At 33.9% G+C, this 21,415-nt stretch overlaps 1 protein-coding gene across 1 annotated transcript in view; it reads left to right on the top strand.

Annotated features, from left to right (window-relative positions):
* The window catches only part of DNAJC13 (DnaJ heat shock protein family (Hsp40) member C13), a 123,063-nt gene that overhangs the window by 31,942 nt on the left and 69,706 nt on the right, over positions 1-21,415 (top strand). Inside the window, exons 5-20 of the mRNA XM_081235872.1 lie at positions 225-266; positions 3,163-3,363; positions 5,684-5,890; positions 5,982-6,077; positions 6,446-6,537; positions 7,863-8,029; positions 8,138-8,217; positions 8,300-8,469; positions 8,921-9,020; positions 10,982-11,089; positions 11,801-11,956; positions 12,700-12,756; positions 14,806-14,927; positions 17,239-17,314; positions 17,591-17,686; positions 18,442-18,585. Of these exons, the coding sequence (XP_081091998.1) occupies positions 225-266; positions 3,163-3,363; positions 5,684-5,890; positions 5,982-6,077; positions 6,446-6,537; positions 7,863-8,029; positions 8,138-8,217; positions 8,300-8,469; positions 8,921-9,020; positions 10,982-11,089; positions 11,801-11,956; positions 12,700-12,756; positions 14,806-14,927; positions 17,239-17,314; positions 17,591-17,686; positions 18,442-18,585 (1,914 nt within the window). The remainder of the gene's footprint in view (positions 1-224; positions 267-3,162; positions 3,364-5,683; positions 5,891-5,981; positions 6,078-6,445; positions 6,538-7,862; positions 8,030-8,137; positions 8,218-8,299; positions 8,470-8,920; positions 9,021-10,981; positions 11,090-11,800; positions 11,957-12,699; positions 12,757-14,805; positions 14,928-17,238; positions 17,315-17,590; positions 17,687-18,441; positions 18,586-21,415) is intronic.

Genomic DNA, 21,415 nt, shown 5'->3' with positions numbered 1-21,415 from the left:
TCCATGGCATGTGGGATCATCCTGGACCAGGGCTCGAACCCGTGTCCCCTGCATTGGCAGGCAGATTCTTAACCACTGCGCCACCAGGGAAGTCCCTAATAACATTTTTTAATATCAGGGTTACCAAGTTGGGATTTTAACTTTGGATAGAAAGTACTGAACTGAAATGTGAGTCTTTCTTACCAATCTGTGGTTATAAACTATGCTTATATCTTCTCTTTCAGAGATTTAGAACTGATTTTTCAGAAGGAAAAATCACAGGAAGGGCAAGTATTTAACATTTATTAATATCTATCTTTATTTTTTCAAATGTTGTGCTTTAGAAATCCTTCCATGAACTGTGTGTTCCCTTTATGGCAAAGTTAAAGGGGAAAAAAATGAAACAACTTTAATGTCTCCTGATATCATGTGATAGATGAGTGTAATTTAACAGGAAACTCAAATATGAATAATTAGACTTATGACTGTTAATGCTGATAGTTGGGAAAAAATCTTCAGGTAGAACTCAGCATTAAAAACGATGTTTCATTCACGAAGTCTTTATTCAGTATTCTAAACAGCAAGAGAAGCTTCACACTGCTGATAATACTTGTTAGGCCATGCAGTAGTTGTTTGGTGTAGGAGATTCCTATTTCAGAAGTATTAAAGTTTTAAGAATGTTTATGTTTTGAAACTGTCTTATTACATGTTCTTGCACTGGATCTGGCCAGTAATGAAGCTTTGCATGGTGCACTGACAGCTTTCAGGAAATCATGGTTACTCATTAGAATTTAACTTTTCCAGGCCTTCTCTAGTCATGTTACGGCAGCATTTAAACTAAATCAGAGTCTTCTGGGGACGGTAAATGGGCGTTGATACTTTTTTCACTCTCTTGAAATAGGGGGCACATGGAGTAATGTGTAAACTCATAGCACTGTCCAGAGCGCTAGCTTCTGGCAGAAGGCAGGATCTGAACTCTTCTATGCTGGCAGCACTGTTCCCCTGTTTTTTGTTTTTTGGTTTTTGTTTTTGTTTTGCGGTACGCAGGCCTCTCACTGTTGTGGCCTCTCCCGTTGCGGAGCACAGGCTCCGGACGTGCAGGCTCAGCAGCCATGGCTCACGGGCCCAGCCGCTCCGCGGCATGTGGGATCTTCCCGGACCGGGGCACGAACCCATGTCCCCTGCATCGGCAGGCGGACTCTCAACCACTGCGCCACCAGGAAAGCCCCCCTGTTTTTTTTTAAAAGCCCTCGTCCTGTATATAGATGCTCTATTCTTGTTTTAGTATCCCAAAAGCCTCAATGATCTCAACTCAAGCAATTAACTGGTTGCCCAGGAGCCATTTAAAATAGCTTAATGGCATTTGGTGAGCTGCTTTGTTTCTTATACATGATGAGCCACAATCAGATTTATATAAATCATAATTTGGTGTGCTTATTTTAGTTATTTTATGTTAGTGAGTTTTCTGTATATCTCATCTGTTTGGAAAACAACTGCTTCCAGAAGCATACTTAGAGATTTTGTTTATAAGCTTCCCTTTATATCCGTTAACTTCAGCAACTTAATACTTTTCAAAATTTTGTGGTGAAAACAGTATCCCTAGAAGATTGCCTGAAGGACGGCAATTTTATATAAGTTGAATTTGGCCTCAGGCCTCTCATTGCCCCTGGATATACTCTAAATCAAGGTCTCTCAAGACTTTCTTGGCCTCCACAGTTCTGAAGGACAATGATTTGTTTCCCTTGGCAAATCTCTTTACTTGACAGTTGATTATCAGCTGGAGGAATGGAGAATATCCTATGCGAGTGGACTGTGGGGCATGTAAGCCAGCATAGTTGGGAAAAGCACCACTTTTTGTGGCCTCCCTTCTACCCCCACTTCTGCTGGAAAGGTGTGGCACTGCTCCATCCTGTAGTTCAGAATCAAGGCTCTAAATATATTCTTGGGTTCATGCAGGCCTTTTTGTCTTTCTCCAGAATTCCTTTTATGAAACCATAATGTGCATGATGCCATAGATCAGTAATGCTGAGGGGATTGATGTGGTATGATCCTATGAACCTCATTGCTGGGTTTAATGTTGGGGTGTTAGCGGAGGTGTTTATTATCTAATGCCTTACTCTCTTCTGAACACCTGCAAGAGAATTTCTCTCTTATTTTAGTATTAGAAATAGTTGTACTCTTGAGCAGCAACTGGTTTATTTTTACCTTAAGAATCATGTAACTGACCATGAGTTCCTCTTCATATTGATGTGTAGAAAACTTTGTGGTCTTTTTGGGTAGACAAGGGAATGTTCATTACACATCTGACATTTTGTTATCCTTATTTTCTCTTTGCCTCATTTTGCCTTTATTTTAAATTATTCTATACACATTTTAGTTAGCAGCCTCAACTAAACATTTTTTTCTTTTTAAGAGTAAAACTGGATAGTAAATGGATGTTAACCATTGTAATTATTTCTGATACTAGGTACTTTAATTTACAAAGGAATGTTCTCTAAATGGAATTTTACTTGCTAATGAGATCAAACTTATAAAGTTAAGTTTCCAATGGTGTGATTAGAAAAGCCTACGGTGTTTAAATTGAATACTGTAACAGCCCTGAAAAGTGACTTAGCTCTTTTCTATATCTAACTTGGTTAAAAGAAGCATAGGGACCTCAGCTCAGTGCTCTGTGATGACCTAGATGGGTGGGATGGGGTGGGGGGGAGATCCCAGTGGGAGAGGATATATGTATAAATATAGCTGATTCACGTCGTTGTACAGCAGAAACTAACACAACATTGTAAAGCAACTCTAATCTAATTTTTAAAAATCCATCAACAAAAGTTGAAATCTTTTCTCCAATAGACCTCTTGAAGAATAACATTTCTAGTTAGGATTTCCCTAAAAAAATTTTTTTATAGATTTGCATAAAGGTGACTTAAAATTGTTTCACAAAATATTGTAACCCAAACCTTTGTTAATTGTAAAAGGACATACTGTCTTCAGTTAGCATGAACGTTCTTAATTGAATAAACATAAACCTCCAAATGGCTAAAATAAAAATGATTTTAACAATTTGGATAGTAGCTCTACATATTTATAATTTTTGATTGTTTCAGCAGTGACTGATAAGTTAAATGTAACTGTGTTTTATGGTAAACTTAAATATGAATCTAAAAGTATTATTATCTTTCTCTCTAGAGATATAACTGCTATAAGCATCACTGGAGTGATATAAGAAAACCTGTCATTTTGGAAGTAACACCAGGAGGCTTTGACCAAATTAATCCTGCAACCAACAGAGTCCTCTGTTCCTATGACTATAGAAATATTGAAGGCTTTGTAGATCTCTCTGATTATCAAGGAGGGTTTTGTATACTTTATGGAGGATTTAGTAGATTGGTAAGTAGTGTTTTTAAAAAGCCATTTTAAAAGGGACATGACCATTTGAAGGACAGCAGAGTTAATTTTGAAATTTCCTGAGTCCTCGGGGAGGAAGTATGATATGTATTATGAATGCAGGCTTTGGTATCAAAGAGACCTGAGCTTGAATCCCAATTTGCAGCTCTATAAAATGAGGAGAGTAATAGGTATGTTAATAGGTTTTTTTGTTTTGTTTTGTTTTGTTTTTTGGATCGAATCAGATAATTTATGTAAAATGCTTAGCACAGTGTGTGGCTTAATATTCAATAAATGGTAGTTACAGTTTTACTTTCATTACTATTAATGTCTTACCTGAAGGTTTCTAAGCTTTCTTTGAAAAGGTATTTTAAAATCTTTTTTTTTATAGTCTTCTTTCCATCGCCCAGCTATTTGTAATCTGAAATCTGAATATTCATTGGAACTTCAAATTTGGAATTCATTGCATGTTTTTGTCTTGAAATTCTGAATTATATGTAAATTTTGGGGTATGGCAGAATGCCGTGTATGTTGGCAGTAGAAGCTGAGCTATAGAAGATGACCATCTTTTTTTATAAGAAACGTCCTGCCTTAATTAAACCCCACATCTCAAAGATGAGCACTAAGAGGGTCCACATGGAGAGGCTCAGCTGAACTTACTCTCAAGAATCCTTTCTCTTGAGAATTTTAATTCCCGTAGCTACCTTAATGTCCTGGGAACACTACTCCAAGATTTAGTGTTCTGTATCTAAATTATCCATCCCTGGGCAACAGCCAGGGCAAGTCTTTTGGATATACAAGAGGCTAGAGGGTAGCAAAAGGGAAGTAAAAAGAATGGTGGGACTTCCCTGGTGGCGTAGTGGTTGAGTCCGCCTGCCGTTGCAGGGGACACGGGTTCGTGCCCTGGTCCGGGAAGATCCCACATGCCGCGGAGCAGCTGGCCCATGAGCCATGGCCGCTGAGCCTGCACGTCTGGAGCCTGTGCTCCTCAACGGGAGAGGCCCCAACAGTGAGAGGCCCGCGTACCGCAAAAAAAACCCCAAAAAACAAAAAATGGTGGATGGGGTGAACAATCTGATTTACAAAATATGTTAACTCTTCAGAGTTACAGGCCTTTAGTCATCCTAGATTTCACTGTTTACCCAGATGATGGGTACCATCCTAGTGTCCCTCATCTAGGAATGTAAATGTAGACATTTTGTTACCTCTGAGTCTAGACCCGAAAGGTGAAGGCCCAAAGAGAAAATTAGTTCCTTCTCCCACGCTAAAGCAGCCTAAAGCCTGCTGTCTTAGTGCTGTCCAAAGGTTTTTCTCTTCCCTGGGTGGTGGAAATTTATAATGATTAACGCCTTGGTGGAAAACATACCTAATTACAGGAATATGGCCTCACAGACCTTAACAGAATCACAGTAATTCACCAAGCCTTACGATGCATAAGGTAAACATTAAGGATAAGAATTGCCAACATTTTTTATTGCTTGATGGCATCAAGCACTTTTAAATTTTAATCATCCACTTTCTAAGCATACTGTCTGCCTTTTAAAAGACACTAGCTAAAATGAGACATTCACTACAAATATGAGACCATGACAGATCCATTCAGCAAACCTTCATCTGGTACCTTCTGCATCCATAGTGACTAGATACGCTGCTGGGAATAAAATCAGGTTTTAAAACATGATCTGATCCAGTGTTTCTCAGCAGGGTAGTTAGTGGCATTCTGGGCAGGACAGGTCTTTCTTGTGTGGGATTCTTCTGCCCTGCCCTTCACAGGATATTAAGCATTTCTGGCCTCCAGGTACCAAATGCAAGTAGCAATATATCCTTAACCTTTGTAATACACTCTGGAGGTTGGTTTATAATATTCATAGGCCAATGACTTGTAAACATTTAAACATTCTTCAAGGTAATCTTGCAAGAAAGTCCACTATATAAAAAGAGATGAAGTCAGAGCTACCTTAGTTGAAACTGGGAATCCTGTCCACATAGTACCAATTCCCTGACTGGACTTAGCTGGGGTCCCTGGGGCCTCTTTTGGAAGCCCCAGAGCGCTGTTTTCCATGCGGTGATGAGAACCAGACTCTGAGAAGTTAGGAGATAATTTCCATTCAGTGATTATTTAGCCAGGCTCTCTATCTCAGACTTTGTGATTTTAATTTAATAATAGTATTTTCAGCCACAACACACTGCTTATTTACTTCTGATAAGATCTACCTTTTTTTGCTAGAAGTGCTCCTTCAGTCACTTTCCTATGAATTGATTTCACTATGGTCACATTTTAGTTATTTCAACCCTGACTTTTTAAATTTCAAAATTTGTGCAGCATTTATTTGCATCAGAACAAAGAGAAGAAATTATCAAAAGTGCAATAGATCATGCTGGGAACTATATAGGTATTTCATTGCGGATCAGAAAAGAACCTTTAGAATTTGAGCAATATTTGAATCTTCGCTTCGGGAAATACAGCACTGATGAATCCATCACATCTTTAGCAGAGTTTGTAGTCCAAAAAATATCACCTAGACATTCGGTAAGCCCATATGTTAAAAGTAAAAATTTGTTCATCTGATTTTGACATTTTTTTTCAATAATTTTTTAATATATATCAATTTTGTTTGAAGGAACCTATAAAAAGAATTCTAGCACTTACAGAAACATGTTTAGTGGAACGAGATCCAGCAACCTATAATATTGCAACATTGAAGCCCTTAGGAGAAGTAAGTTTCAGCAATAGTAGCTTAAATGAGATTTCTCCCTGTTGATAAATTAGAATAATTTTCTATTTTAATATTTTTAAATGCCTAAAGAATAGGAAACGGGAATAATCTGTATTTAATTCTTCATTGTATTTACTGATCTTAGAACAATGAATATTGCAAATTTTATTTTCCGAGTATACAATGAAAACTTTTTATTTGGTATTGTGTGAAAATTTGAGACTTTTAAGTGGCTCTTAAAGTCTGATATTATAAAAAAGTTACATCTTTAAATATTGACTTCTGTCAACTAAATGATGTGTAGTTTTTCTAATGAAATACTGTAAAACTAAACATCTTGCATGGAACTTGTGTTTTATTTTCCTTAGGTATTTGCTTTGGTTTGCGACTCAGAAAACCCACAACTTTTTACCATTGAATTTATAAAAGGCCAAATACGGAAATACTCTTCAACAGAGAGGTATTTTTTTAAATTCATCTAGCTTTCAAGATCCTAGTATGTGCAAGGTGAAGTGCTTCATTAAAGTGCTTCATTACATAGGTTACATTAAAATTATGTAGCTTAGGAAAAGACAACTCTATTTTGTTGCATATGTAAAATGTTCTTCATTTAGTTTTCAGGTTTCTAAAGAGTATAAAAATGGTGACTTGATTTTAAATGAAGGGATGAAAAAGTGTATTTCTGAAACTTACACTTTTAAAGTATTTAAAAATAGCACCTTTCACTTTCATTCTTAAATTGGTTGGATAATGGCAGCAAGTTACTTTAATATAAATATACTCAATGAAACTAACACAGCATTGTAAATCAGCTATAATTGTGTGCAGGTTTTGTGTGGATGTAAGTTTTAAACTCCTTTAGGTGAATACAAAGGAATGTAATCACTGGATCATATGTTAAGAGGATGTTGAGTTTTGTAAGAACTACCAAACTGTCTTGCAAAAGTGGCTGTACAGAAACATGTTTAGTGTGCATTCCAACCAGTAGTGAATGAGAGTTCCTGTTGTTCCACATCCTCATCAGCATTTGGTGGTGTCAGTGTTCCAGATTTTGGCCATTCTAATACTGGTGTTGTGGTATCTTGTTGTTTTAATTAGCATTTTCCTGATGTCATATGATGTAGAGCACCTTTTCACGTGTTTATTTGCTGTCTGTATATCTTCTTTGGTGAGGTCTCTGTTAAGGACTTTGGATCATTTTTTAATTGGATTGTTTTTCTTATTGTTGAATTTTAAGAGTTCTTTGTATATTTTGGATAATAGTCCTTTATCAGATATGTCTTTTGTAAATATTTTCTCCCAAACGTGGCTTGTCTTTTCATTCTCTTGATGAAGTTTCTTGAAAAAGTAAAACTGTAGAGACAGAAGGAGATAAATGGTTGCCTTGGGGTGATGGAAGTGTACAAAAACTAATTTGTGATAATGATTGCACAACTGTACAAATATACTAAAAATTACCAGACTGTACGTTTTAATTGAATGAATTTTGTGATTTATAAGTTATACCTCAGCAAAACTGTTAAAAATAATCTTAAAATTAAAAAACAAGAGGAAAACGTTAACGATCCATTCCTTTTGTAACTCGTACATGGTATATAACAGCAAAGTGAAGAGCTAGTATTGGAATGTCAGGCCCTCTCCTAATGCCACTGTTCTTTTTAGCTTCCTTTGTACCCAGAGTGCCCCCCTGAGCAGGTAACCTGCTAAAGGGCCTACGCTGCCTTCTAAATCAAAATTTTCCTAAATTATCAATCCTAAAACCTTTTTATTTTTAAACTTGCTTAGAGATTCCTTATTAGCAAGTTTGCTGGATGGAGTAAGAGCCTCTGGTAACAGAGATGTTTGTGTAAAAATGACATCAACTCATAAAGGTCAACGATGGGGGTTACTCAGCATGCCCGTCGATGAAGAGGTAGAGAGCCTTCATCTCAGATTCTTGGCTACACCTCCAAGTAAGTATTGATTTAAATGTAATTGCATTTCCATCCATCTACTTAACAATAATTTAAGAAATATAATGCAGATCTCTAAATCTTTTTGAACTTTTCATCTCCTTACAGATGGCAACTTTGCAGATGCTGTATTCAGGTTCAACGCTAATATTTCATATAGTGGAGTTCTCCATGCAGTAACGCAGGATGTAAGATAAATTGTATCATAATATGTTCATTGTCATTAACTTTTAGTATGGAAACTTTTTTGAACTATTCTTCCTTACCTAGGGTCTCTTCTCAGAAAACAAAGAAAAACTAATCAATAATGCCATAACAGCATTATTGTCCCAAGAGGGGGATGTTGTGGCTTCCAATGCAGAACTTGAGAGTCAGTTCCAGGCTGTGAGGAGGCTTGTGGCTTCCAAAGCTGGTTTTCTAGCCTTTACTCAGCTTCCAAAGTAAGTTGCCTTAATTTTTTTCTTCAGAGAATTTGAACAACTCAAAATAGCAAATAATCAACAATTTACCTCTTTATATCTGAGTAAAACCTGATACCTTTTAATATGGTGATATAGTAGTTTCTGTTTATGAGAAATAAAAAAGGAAGGTGAATGGAAATGATATTTCTGACTTATTTATCCATTCACCCATGATATTACTGACTCTGTTTTAGTGAATTTGAATGGGAAATTATATGCCTTTTAGTTTTAATCAACCTTAAAAAAAATCTTCCCCTTGAAAGAAAAAAATTATTATGATAACTGATATGTTCCAGAGATGGGATTCAGAATATGTAATTGCTATAGTAATGCAATAGAAACTTAAGATGATTTATGTTATATTTTAATAATAAAATAATAGAATAATGCTCAGGCATTGCTACTATATGCTGTTGTTTTGTTCCACAAGGTTTCGGGAGCGTCTAGGAGTGAAGGTAGTAAAAGCACTCAAGAGGAGCAACAATGGAGTAATCCACGCAGCCGTTGATATGCTCTGTGCCCTCATGTGTGTAAGTACTAGTGTTTTTCTTAAGTAAACTGATTTTGTTTAAGTTGACTGATGGTTTAAACTTCCACAAATCCAGATTTTCATTGTATCAATTAAATTCAGTGTTTCTATATTTCCTAACTTGCTCTCATAGCCATCTACTTATTCAAATAAACATTTGTTTAGCATAAACTAGGCACCATGCTATGTACTAGAAATACAGAGATGTTAAGGCAAAGTTACTTCCTTGAAATTGCTAACAGTCTAGTAAGGTAGGCATATGTATACAATATAAAGTAGTAGGGGCCATGGGATCCGTAAAAAGCAACACTTAATTTTGGTTTTGTGATGAGAAGATAAGATTCTAAGCCAGTCTTTCTGGAAGACATTACCTTGATCTGAATTTTGAAAGGCAGGCAGGTATTTTCTAGCTGTGAGAAGACTTTCCTAGGAAGAAGGAATAGCATGTGCAAAAGCATATTTGGGAAGCAGCAAATAATTGAATATGACTGGATCATAATGTATGTATGGGGGCACATAGGATTAGGAGTTATAGCTAGAGATGTATGCAGAGACAGCCATAAAAAGCCTTTTGTATCAGACAGAGAAGCAAGATTTGTATGCTTTAGTAAGGAACAACTGAAGGATTTTTCAACAGGAGTGATAACATACCGTGTTTGAATTTTAGAAAGCTCATGGATGGTATGTGGAGTGTAGATTAGAGGTCAAGTTAAGAGGCGGGTAGAGCAAATTATCATGTAAGACATGAGATGCTGAGGTAGGATGGGCTAAAGAAGGCACATTTGAAAGCTGTTTGAGAGGTAAAAATCTAACTTGCTGACAGCTTGTTTGGTGGGGGAAAGCAGCTGTTCAATATAACTATCAAGTTTCTGATTTATCTCAATTTTGTGTAGAGTATATGAGACTTTATTCCTTCTATTAAGAGTTTTTAGGCAGACTTAGTGGTATACAGTAAACATAAGTAATCACTTGTTTAAGACCTTGCATTTATTCCCCAAAGTGGATTTTATTATCTTTACTACAAATAATTCCGTTAAAGAATTAGTGAGGGACTTCCCTGGTGATCCAGTGGTTAAGACTCCGTGCTCCCAATTCAGGGGGTCTGGGGTCGATCCCTGGTCAGGGAACTAGATCCCACACGCCGCAACTAAGAGTTAGCATGCCACAGCCAAAGATCCCGCATGCTGCAACTAAGACCCCTGATGCTGCAACTAAGACCTGATGCAGCCAAATAAATAAATTAATTAATATTTAAAAAAAAAATAATAAAAGATTAGTGGAATAACTAGAACATAAAATAACAGTAGTGTGAAGTAAACACATTGAGACCTCATTAAAAATTAGGTGTTTGCTGTGTATTTTACATGAATTATCTCATTTGAACTTCATAATAGTCCAGTGAGGTAAGTACTGTTATTCCCACTTTATATCTGAGGAAAATGAAACTAAGAGAGTTAAAGTAATTTAACTGTATCTAAGCTTGGTTATAGTCAGTAGCAGAATTAGGATTTGATCTTTACTCTTAACTGTCATGCTGGAATCCTTTTTATGCTCTTAGTTTATTCCAGCAGTCAAAAGAGAATCATCTTGAGACAGGAAGTATTTACTGCTAATTTTAGTACTTACTTTTAAATGCTAAGTTTTATCATTTCAAATTTATATTACAAAATTGGGGGAGGAAGAATGGATGTCATTTGCTTTTTAAGAAGGAGATCTGTGACTTTTTCTCTCAAAATTACCTTGTGCAGTACTATCTACAGCTACTTGTTAGGCAGATCATCCACGAAGTCTCATCAGACCCAGGAGAAATGATCACTTCTGCCCTCTTATCACGAGATTCCTTTCTGCCTTAAATTTTAAAGGCTGTGGTTTTTAGTTCTTTCAGTGTTCAGTGAGTACTCTTTATAAATGACTTCTGTATGATGCCACTGCTTATGAATTATCACTGTTTTTAATCAATAGCCCATGCATGATGACTATGACTTAAGACAAGAACAGCTAAACAAAGCTTCTCTTCTCTCTTCAAAGAAGTTTCTGGAAAACTTACTGGAGAAATTTAATTCCCATGTGGTAAGTTATAATTAAATTTGTCTTAATGAGAGATACCATACATATTGAAAGGTATGGTGAAAGTACAGCATGGACAGTTTTTTGTTTTGTTTTTAAATTGTGGCCCTCACCTTTTGGTCAGTATTGGTTTAGCTTGGACATTAATAATAAAATAATCTGTTTTAGGACTATATCCATTTATCTGGAAAGGATAAGTTGCAAAGCCTTTAAATTTTTACAGTTATATCACAGATTTTTGCTTTTTTTCTCTCTTTAAAAATGTCATTATGAAATAAGTTGCTTAAAAAAAAAACTAGGCCAAATCTTTGTTCCTCAGTCATTAGTAACAGTTTTGGAGATGGGCAGTATATAACATCTAGAAGGAATATGAACAAATTGTCAGAGTTTTGCAAGTGTTGTCAAAGATTGCTTATTATACAAATACACATTAACCTTAGTTATATATGTTTGAGGAGTCTTGGTTGTTCTCTTGAAATTTGACAGAATTTTAATTATTTTCCCTTTGAGATACAGTAAGCACTGTGGATTTGATACATTAGTAAAACAAGTACTGCTTCCAGTAGTACTCATGTTAAAGAGTACTTTGAAACTCATGTAGGGAAATTAAATGTTTACTTCTAACATCTAGAATAACAGAAAGAAACCCATTACTGCTATGTTTTAAGTGAAGCTCTCTGTGCTAAGCCAAGGCAATATGTTACTTTGTTTCAGGATCATGGGACTGGTGCCCTAGTTATTAGTTCACTCTTGGACTTCCTTACTTTTGCCCTCTGTGCTCCATATAGTGAGACAACAGAAGGGCAGCAGTTTGATATGCTCTTGGAGATGGTAGCATCCAATGGAAGAACACTTTTTAAACTCTTTCAGGTGAGAGCTAATACTTTTATCAGATAACAACTAATCTGAGAGAACCACTTTTTAGGTCAGTTTGTTTTTAAAATAGTACATGTATGCTTCTGTGGTAATATAAATAAATATAGCCTAAGTACATTATCATTTTAGGACATTTAATTCCATGAATTTCTTTGTGTTTCACATAGAGCTCTGTTGATAGCCTTTGACCACTATTTGACTCTGTTGCCTATCTTTTCCATCTTAGAAGTAGTGAAAAACTCATTTTTTTCTGTGGTAGACCCAAAGTTCCCTTTTGTAGTTTCTTGTAGTTCCCTACAAAATTTCCAAATAATAAGATGAGCTTTAGCAGAGCTGTTTGTAAGCAATTGAAAATATTTATTTCATGTAATACCATAATATTGATTATGTACGTGTATATATGATATTTATATTTTATATTTATATTATAAATGTTGATTTCTATTATTTTAATACCATAATTATTTGACATCATTCCAGTAAGTAGAATATATATTCAAATAAGTGCCAGCTGTTTTCTACTACTATAAACTCTTTGTTTTAAGTATGTGTGAAGCCATATTATAAGAATACCTAACATTTTTAAACCAAACTGTGAACTGACTTTGAGATGTAGCCTTTACTAATTTTATGGCTTATACCTTGCATAAAATTGTGTATCCCTCTTAAGAGCAACAGCTAAATATGTTGGGATAAGATTCTTTTATTTATGATACTTTTTTCTTCCTATTTTGAAGCATCCTTCCATGGCAATTATAAAGGGAGCTGGATTGGTTATGAAGGCAATAATAGAGGTGAGAGAACAATTTTGAAATGTTAAACTTACTTGAATGTTGATTGGCTATTTTAACTTGGGCTGACAAAATTACCTTTCAGTCGTTTATGGAAAATATGCAGTTTTTCTGGGTAAGAAAAATAATTTTAAATCCTTAGATTAGTTTTAAACTAGTTGCAGAAACAGTCCTCAATAATAAACTAAGAATTTAAAGTTCTTAAGTAAGTGGATTTAGAGCAAATGAATCTTTCTGGTCCTCCATTATTTGTTTGTTTTACTTTAAAAGAAAAGTTAGCATTTTTTCTCTCTTCCTCTTTTTTTGGGAGATGGTGGTGGTGATGGTATTGAAACTTTAGGTACTGAGTTTATATGGAAATCTGTTAATGGAGTTAGTTTGTAGCCAAGTAGTATCAAATAAGTATGGTAACAAAAAGTTCCTCATGTTAACCTGCATATGTAATTAAGCTCTAGAGATCAGGACATAATATTGGTGGACGTGAACTATTGCTTCTCCAGGATAGTTGCTTTAGCCTTATATGTTTTTTGGAAGATGAGATGGGGCTATGAATGTGAACTTACATACTGGATGTTTACAACATCAGTCTAATGGCTTTTGAATTCTTGTATTCTTCTGTTGTCATAGTAATAATTTGGATAAATATAAGAGTGTTTGCTCCTTTTATCAAAAAATTCTGCCATTGTAGCTCATAAATATAACAGGTAGCTAAATAATAAGCACAGAATTAGTATACTCATAAGCAGCTATTAAAAAAATTATATATAGACATTAGATTGATTGGAACATCAAAGTTCATTTGCATTTTTAGTGTATACATGCAGCTAAAGGCTAATCTTCCCCCTCCATCTAATGGGTTCTATGCTCAATATTAGCTTCCAAAGCAAGTACCACATCTCTCACTTACAGAGCTTGAAGTAACCAAGGACAGTTAGGACCGTGAGACCATACAAAAGCATCTTCCTGACCTTGATCCACTAATATATTGCCATTCATTCAGAAATATTTAATGAGTGGTAGGTATAACCAGAAAGCCAACTTTGACTTCAGTGCAAGCCACATGTATCAGATTCGTAGCCAGTGACTACAGCCAGTGTCTGTGTAAGGAAGGCTTTATTTATTTACACTGAAATCCTGGCGAGTATCTTAAATTATTGTTTTCTGATTGCAAAAGCAGTATATGATCTTTTAAGAAACATTGGGTTGTTCAGAAAAAAACAAGAAAGAAATAAATCACCTATATTTTTACCATCCAGAGACAACTGCTATTAGTATTTTGGTAAATTTCCTCTTAGACCATGTTCAAAATTATATACGTACATATACATACTATGTATATTTTATATACATACTACATGTTCATTTGTGTCAAAATGATATATGTATGTATTCATACTGTGTGTATATTTGTATACTTACTGCATATTCAGTTATTCTATTGTACTTTTTTTCAATAACGTGAGCATTTTTACTTTTTGACAGGTTGTCTTAAATATCACACTGCTTGCTTAATTCATAATTCTATGATTACCTTTGATTAATAGTTCTATCTGTCCTACCCTTTTGTCAAAGTGAGTCTAAATAAGCAGAGTGACATCAGAATAGAAAGAACTACCTCAACATCACATCATTCTTTAAAAAAGATAAAGAATTGTATTCACCATGAAAATGAATATATCTTTAATAACAAAAGCAAACCAGGTTTGCAGATGTCTTTGGTAGGAATTGCTGATTTCTGTGAGTCACCTCTCTCCTTCTTTGGCTGATATTATGTATACTAAGGGAATGAACCTAATTTTAATATTAAGCAAAGTATAATTCATAAGATAAATTTATCTGGGAACATCATTCCAAAGGCAAATAACATTATTTTTTAAGTGACTTATACTACTATTCGCTTATGTTATTTTTGGATAATTGAAGTGGCATTTTTAATTTTTATTATATTGTATACTGAATAATTTTATCTAGAGATGTAAAATTAGTTTTACAAAATCAGGATAGCTTGCTTTAGATTGTTGCTTTAGGGATCATCTTACCCTTTTTCCAAAGGAAGGTGACAAAGAAATTGCTACAAAAATGCAGGAGCTTGCCCTAAGTGAAGGTGCCTTACCTCGACATTTGCATACTGCGATGTTCACAATAAGCTCAGATCAAAGGATGCTTACAAATAGGTAGGTTACATTTAATTTGCTATAAGTTAACTTGCTGTTTAGAGAAGGGGTTCAGATATTATGTAAAACAAACAGAATAAGTCTTTGGATCACACAAATGTTTCATTTTCTTTTGATTCACCTAGTTCTTTTTCCTTATGGAAGGATTTTACCCAAATGATCATTGTCCCTATCCCTGCATAACTGGGGAGGAAAAAAATAAAACTGCTTTTTTTCTCCCCACTCTCTGCTCATCAGGCTCTATACACATAGTCATGGGACTGGAACATGGAAAAGAGTGCCTAGTAGCTTATGGAACTAGAGCCACATGTCCCCAGGGTTTTTCTCCTTGTATTTCCTCCTGACCGTCTTGCATGTAGATGAACCACCTAGTCAATTTTCAAATAACTTTGGTCAGTTAGGTACTCTAAGAATAAAGAAAACTTTAATATCTAACCAGCCCAACCTAAGCCTATCCTAAATCTCTTGTAGTTAAACAATTTTCCCTTTGGCAAGTCTTTTTTTTTATAATAATCCTTCAAATATGAGGAAACACATAAATCTGTTTACTCCAGGCTATATGAATTCCAGCCCTTTTAATTTTCTTTATAATTCCTGACATGTGATCCTTTCCTATATCCTTAGCATATCATAATATTACTCATGACTCATATTAGTTAAAAATATATATATAATAAATGTTTTAATCGTGTTCTTTTTGGCTTTTTGAAATAACATGAATTGCTGACTTAGGCTTACTTTGTTATGGAAATATAAATTTCATTTTTTTATCAGCTATGTTCGGTTATTGGATATTGTAGTATGCTGCCCTGCCAGTAGTTTTCTGCTGTTTATACTCCTATAAGAAGCTATCTGCATCCCTTGCTTGTAAATGTTAGTCACAAAAGTAGTCTTCTGTGTTGCTTGTGAGGATAAAAAGATATAAAAGGAAGGTTATTTCCTTGGTCTACTGCCTTATTAGCAATGCTAAGCACCATCTTTCATTACACTAGAAACTATTTGATGTCTAATTCTATTAAAACCCTTCATGTTAGCCCTTTGCTTCTTGTGTTCCTTTTTATAATAATCAATTGCATTCCCTACTATGATCAATCACAATATTGAAAAGCTGTCAAATTATAATAGAAATACTACTTTTCATTTGCATTGCTTTATCTTTTACAAATTGCTGCTATAAAATGTTATCTCTCTTATCCCTAATTAAAACCTTTTTAGGAATCATTGATATGATACCTACCAAATGCCAGTGAAGGAAATTACAAGTGTCATGACTTCAATATGTTAGCTTCCAAATAGGCATAAGAGTGAACAGTTTTAGTAGTGGTTTTGTGTTTGTGTGTGTGTGTGTGTGTGTGTGTGTCAGAACAAAGCACAGTTTGAGTTTTCCTATTGAACTTTTTTCTTCTGGGAATATAACATATATAAATATATAAGCCTGTAGATGGTTATTTGGTTATTCCCCTCACAGGTTTCATGCTCATTCTTATTGCAAATGGCAGTTGAATCCTTATCAAAGCACAGAATGGTCTGTGGTGAATAAAATATATACCCTGTTTGTCAGGAACTTCCAGTCTGGGTGGCAGATATCATCGTTGGGATTAAGATTAATAAATGACTAAGTCATAGCTTCAACGTGGATCTTAGATTTTCACTTTGAAATATGCTTTTAGCTCAAAAGTGCTTTAAGTCTTCGTTCAGACTCCAAAACTGAAAATATTTTCTATCTCTGACCTTGTCAAAAAGTATATATTAGAACATAGTTGAGTTTTGCTCATGTTCAGAATTCCGAAGAATTCCAGAATGCTGTGGTCACTATAGCAGGATTTGTTATACAAACTTAATTATATTATCAAGTCTAATTGTTTCCCTATCTTTAAAAGTGGTAAGAACCTACTTCTTCATGTTCAGGTCCATTGAAAATCAGTGAGTTCATCAAGGAAGCATTTTAGTTTGAAGAAAATACTAAAATGTTAGTAGTATTTGAATTAGCTATCTCATACATCTCTCCAAATTAAAATATTAATTTTTAGTATTTAACATCAGAATGATTTTTAAAACTTTTTATTGGAGTATAGTTGATTTACAGTGTTGTGTTAGATTCAGGTGTACAGCAAAGTGAATCAGTTATACATATACATATATCCACTCTTTTAGATTCTTTTCCCATATAGGTTATTACAGAGTGTTGAGTAGATAGAATGTTTTTTTTTTTTTTACTGTAGTCTTATTTCTTATATTTTGTTCTTAAAAATTCCTTTTTGTTCTACCTGAGATAAAGAAGCAAACCTTTCTCATCGTCTGCTTTTTTCAGACAGCTGAGTAGACATTTAGTGGGACTCTGGACAGCTGATAATGTAACTGCGACAAACTTGTTGAAACGCATTTTGGTAAGTCAGTTGAATAACTGGAGAAATGTATATATTCTTGCCCAATAAAATTTCATTGATAAGTTGTTTATACTGTTAAGGGGTTTTTTAGTTTATCTGTTTGTTTTTTATATAAAAGATACTTAATCAAAGGAGTTGTCATATAATAAATGCTATGCTTAATAGCTAAATCATAGTATTAATTTATTTGGGTTTCGAAGGCTAGGTTTTGTGTGTGTGTGTGTGCAGTTGTTTTGAAAATGGACTTTATATCTTGTTTTTGATTGTTGTTTTTAGCCACCAGGCTTGCTGGCTTACTTGGACAGCTCAGATCCAGTTCCTGAGAAGGATGCTGATCGGATGCATGTTAGAGATAATGTGAAAATAGCAATGGTAAATATGCTTGTCCTGAGTATCTTTTCAGGATGAAAGAGTACTTTTTTCTGAAACACGTTAAATAGTAGTATTCTTTTTAAATTATTATTATTAACAGCTTTATTGAGGTAAAATTTACATCCCCCAAATTTTAACCTGTCCAATTCTATAATCATTACAGTTATGCAGTTATCACCACAATCTAATTTTATGAATAATAATAATCTTGTATTTTTTTTCTCTAACTCAGCATATTGGTACATTCACGAATGGATTTTTTTTTAATTTCAAATGTATAAGGTGATATTTTGCACATAATATGTAATTGATAAATGTTGGTGAAGGTGATAATGTTGGTGATAAATGTTACTGAAAAAAATAATTTATGTAGGGTGTTTTTTCTTTACAGACCTATCTTAATTATTAATGTTGTGCTATCTTTGAGAAAATTACTTAACATCTTTCAAGATATGCTATTATCATAATGTCTTATATGTGTTCTTTTCCTGTCTTCACCCCACTTCTGTCTGCACCCATCTCCCACTTACATCTTTCCATCCCTCTAAAAGGATTCATCTTGAAAACTAGGTAGAAAAGTTTAAGATTTCTTGGACAAAACATATAATTTGTTGTAGAAATTTTCACCTTGTTCTTTCACTATTTTTTTTCAGTATTCATTTAATCATGTAAAATAGTGCAACTTGGCTTTAATTAGATTTTTAAAATAAATTTGAAATTATAGGACTGTAATGGAATTCAACGTTATTTTATAGGATCAGTATGGAAAATTTAATAAAGTTCCAGAGTGGCAAAGACTAGCTGGAAAAGCTGCTAAAGAAGTTGAAAAATTTGCCAAAGAAAAAGTGGATCTTGTGTTAATGCATTGGAGGGATAGAATGGGCATTGCACAAAAAGAGGTAAAAATAAAGTCTTCTTCCGAATTTCTAGCACTTCCATATATCCTAGATTACTTCAGTTGTTGCTGTTCACAGAAATGGTACAGATACTTTTGACCGAACACCTGAAGAAATGTCACTTAATTCTGATAATATTTTTATATAAATTTTTCTTAATTCATAGTTTTATGAGTCAGTGGTTAGGATTTTAGTTAGTTAATATAAAATTCTACTCTTTCTTACATAAGTTTCTTCCGTAACTTCCAGTTTCCAGACTTTTAAATTCATATGTATCTTTTTCCTTCCTTCTCTGAACTTTGTTTTGTAGCAATACAAATAAAGTTGCCTTTCTTGTTTAGCTTTTTTATTGAGAGCTAGCTAGACAAGTATTTTGAAAATAAGATTCACATTGTTAAAATTAAATTTACTATATGTATTTAAATTTCAGTATTATTAGCTCCTGAAATCAAGATCAGATCTGAAACAGTTTTAGTCTCATTTTTCTGCATGTAGTATGTGCTACAGAACCTAATCCAGTAATGTTCATCCTTCTATCTAGGATGGAATGTGCAGTGGTTAAGAATGATTTAAGGTTTCATGTAAAAGTTGACTTGATCTCAGTTTTTGTTGACCACACTTATATTCTTTCCCTTTAACCATCTCTTTATTTATGGTAGCTATTTTCTTATTCAAGGAAAGTAATATAAGTAACTTTCTGAAACAAACATGTTTCATATGAATTTCCAGAAAATCTAAACATAAGGCATCAGGTGCAACAGAACAGAAATATTCTTGTCTTGTGTATCTATCTGAAATTGATACCAAAATTGAGTTCTTTAGAAGTTGAGCATAATGAATTAATGCTAATTTGTATGAGTGACATATGCACTATAAAGAGTAATTAAACAGGCTTTCAGAGGTCTAGGATAGTAAAGAGAATACTGAACTTTGAATTGGTTAACCTACATCTGAGCCTGGTTCTGTCACTTACTACTAACCCATATGGCAAGTTACAGGTTTTCAGAATTTCACTTTCCTCTTTCATAAAATCAGAATTAACAGTACCTCCCTTCTCTGTCCTTTGGGGTTGCTTTGATGTACAAGGAAGTCAGTAATAAAAGCACCTATAATAAAAGACAGTGCATGTCTTGTCATGATAATATTGCTATAGCATTTGAAAATTGAAAGTCTGTAGATATGAAATGAATGATTTTCACAGTTGTTAAAAATTACAAGCTTTTGGCTTCAGGTAGTTAAACCCATTTCTGAAATAACAGTTGTTTCAAGCTGTTGGGTATAATTATACTGAAAATAAGTTTTTGGCATCAGATTTCATATATAACATTTATCCAGCATACACTTGAACACAAAGCTATTTTAGCTAGAAATGTGGATAGCATCTGTTATTTAAAGATAAAAAATTCAGAGGGAAAACAATGTATTTTTAATATCAATAATGTTTTATTGGTCTGTTGGTTTCATTTACATGAGGTGTTATCTAAAATGCTGAGCAATTATTTCTGCCAGGATACTGTTTTCAACATTAATTTCTTTATGAAACAGTGAATAATCTTTGTGACTATTTTATTCCTAGAAATATTAACACCAAAATATCTAATTAATGAACCTGTGCTTTAGCTAAAATCTGAAAATTAACCATTGTCTAGATTAACTGTTTAGTCTTAAAATGAACTGCATTTCTTATATAATCAGAATGTTTAGGGAGTCAGTTCCATTTGTAGCTAATGTTCTTTGTTAGATTAATAATAACCTTTGGCTAATGTATAAAATTGCTTTTTTCTTATTTATGTTATTTTCAGTTTATGGATTTGTTTAGCCAGTTAGAGCTTTTAACCTAAGTCTCTAAATCAGTCAGCTTAGTTTATGGAGAGCTGGTTGTCCTTTTTCTGTATAGTGTTTACATTTTCATAACTCTAGACTCCCAGCTTTTTGTCCTGAAGGCAGAGGAAATTGAAGAAAGTAGTACTTGATTAGAGGTTTTAAGGAAGGGTTTGTCATTAAAACTAAAAATATGAACTATTTATATACCTTCTTCAAGTCACCTAACATTAGTTTTCATGATAGTGCACAGAATTAAAATTCGTAGGGAATATTTCCTTAATTAATCAATATGTTTTACATTTCAAACAGCATTTACCTTTTAAAAGTTACTACTTTACCTTTTTTCTTTCTGTGATATCTAGTCTGTTTTCTTGCTTTATTTTATATGATTTGCCACTTCCTTAATGAAGTTACAGACTTTCATGTTTTAATCTATAACTACTTGCTACTTTTTGCTTCTGTCACATTGAGGATTAGAATTTTCATGACTGAAATATCTACACGTTTTACTTGGAGCAAAGATTCTTAACCTCCAGTCCATATATAGACTTCCAAGAAATCTTTGAAATCTTCCCCTCCATTTGTAAACCTTATGTATGTGTCTTTCTCTGGAATAGGACTATAGCTTTCTTTGAATTCTCAAATGGGTTTATGACTGCCTAAAATTTGAGTCATAGAATTCAGAGAAGCAGGTGGGCCTTTTTCTGTCTTAAAGATGATTTATACTGGTGACATCCTTGTGGAATTTGTATAATAGAGATAGCATAGCAGATGTAGGCTCACTCTCTTATTTTTATTTCATTTAAATTTTTTTTTCCTTTTTTACAATTAAATTCAGGACAGAAACAATATGGTGAGTTTAAGTCCCTGCTACATGTGTGAAATGCATTAAACTGCCTGCATGTGGAGTTGTCTTTGATATTCTTTGTCTAGTAAATTAAAGTCTCACTTCACATGTGTCTGAATGTAGATACTTATTTCTTGTCCATTAGCTATTTCAATTTACACT

This window comes from Mesoplodon bidens (genome assembly GCF_964165515.1).
Source record: "Mesoplodon bidens genome assembly, chromosome: 5".
NCBI classification, from domain to species: domain Eukaryota; kingdom Metazoa; phylum Chordata; class Mammalia; order Artiodactyla; family Ziphiidae; genus Mesoplodon; species Mesoplodon bidens.
Note: the sequence above shows the minus strand (reverse complement) of the source record. Positions and strands in the feature narration are given on the sequence as shown.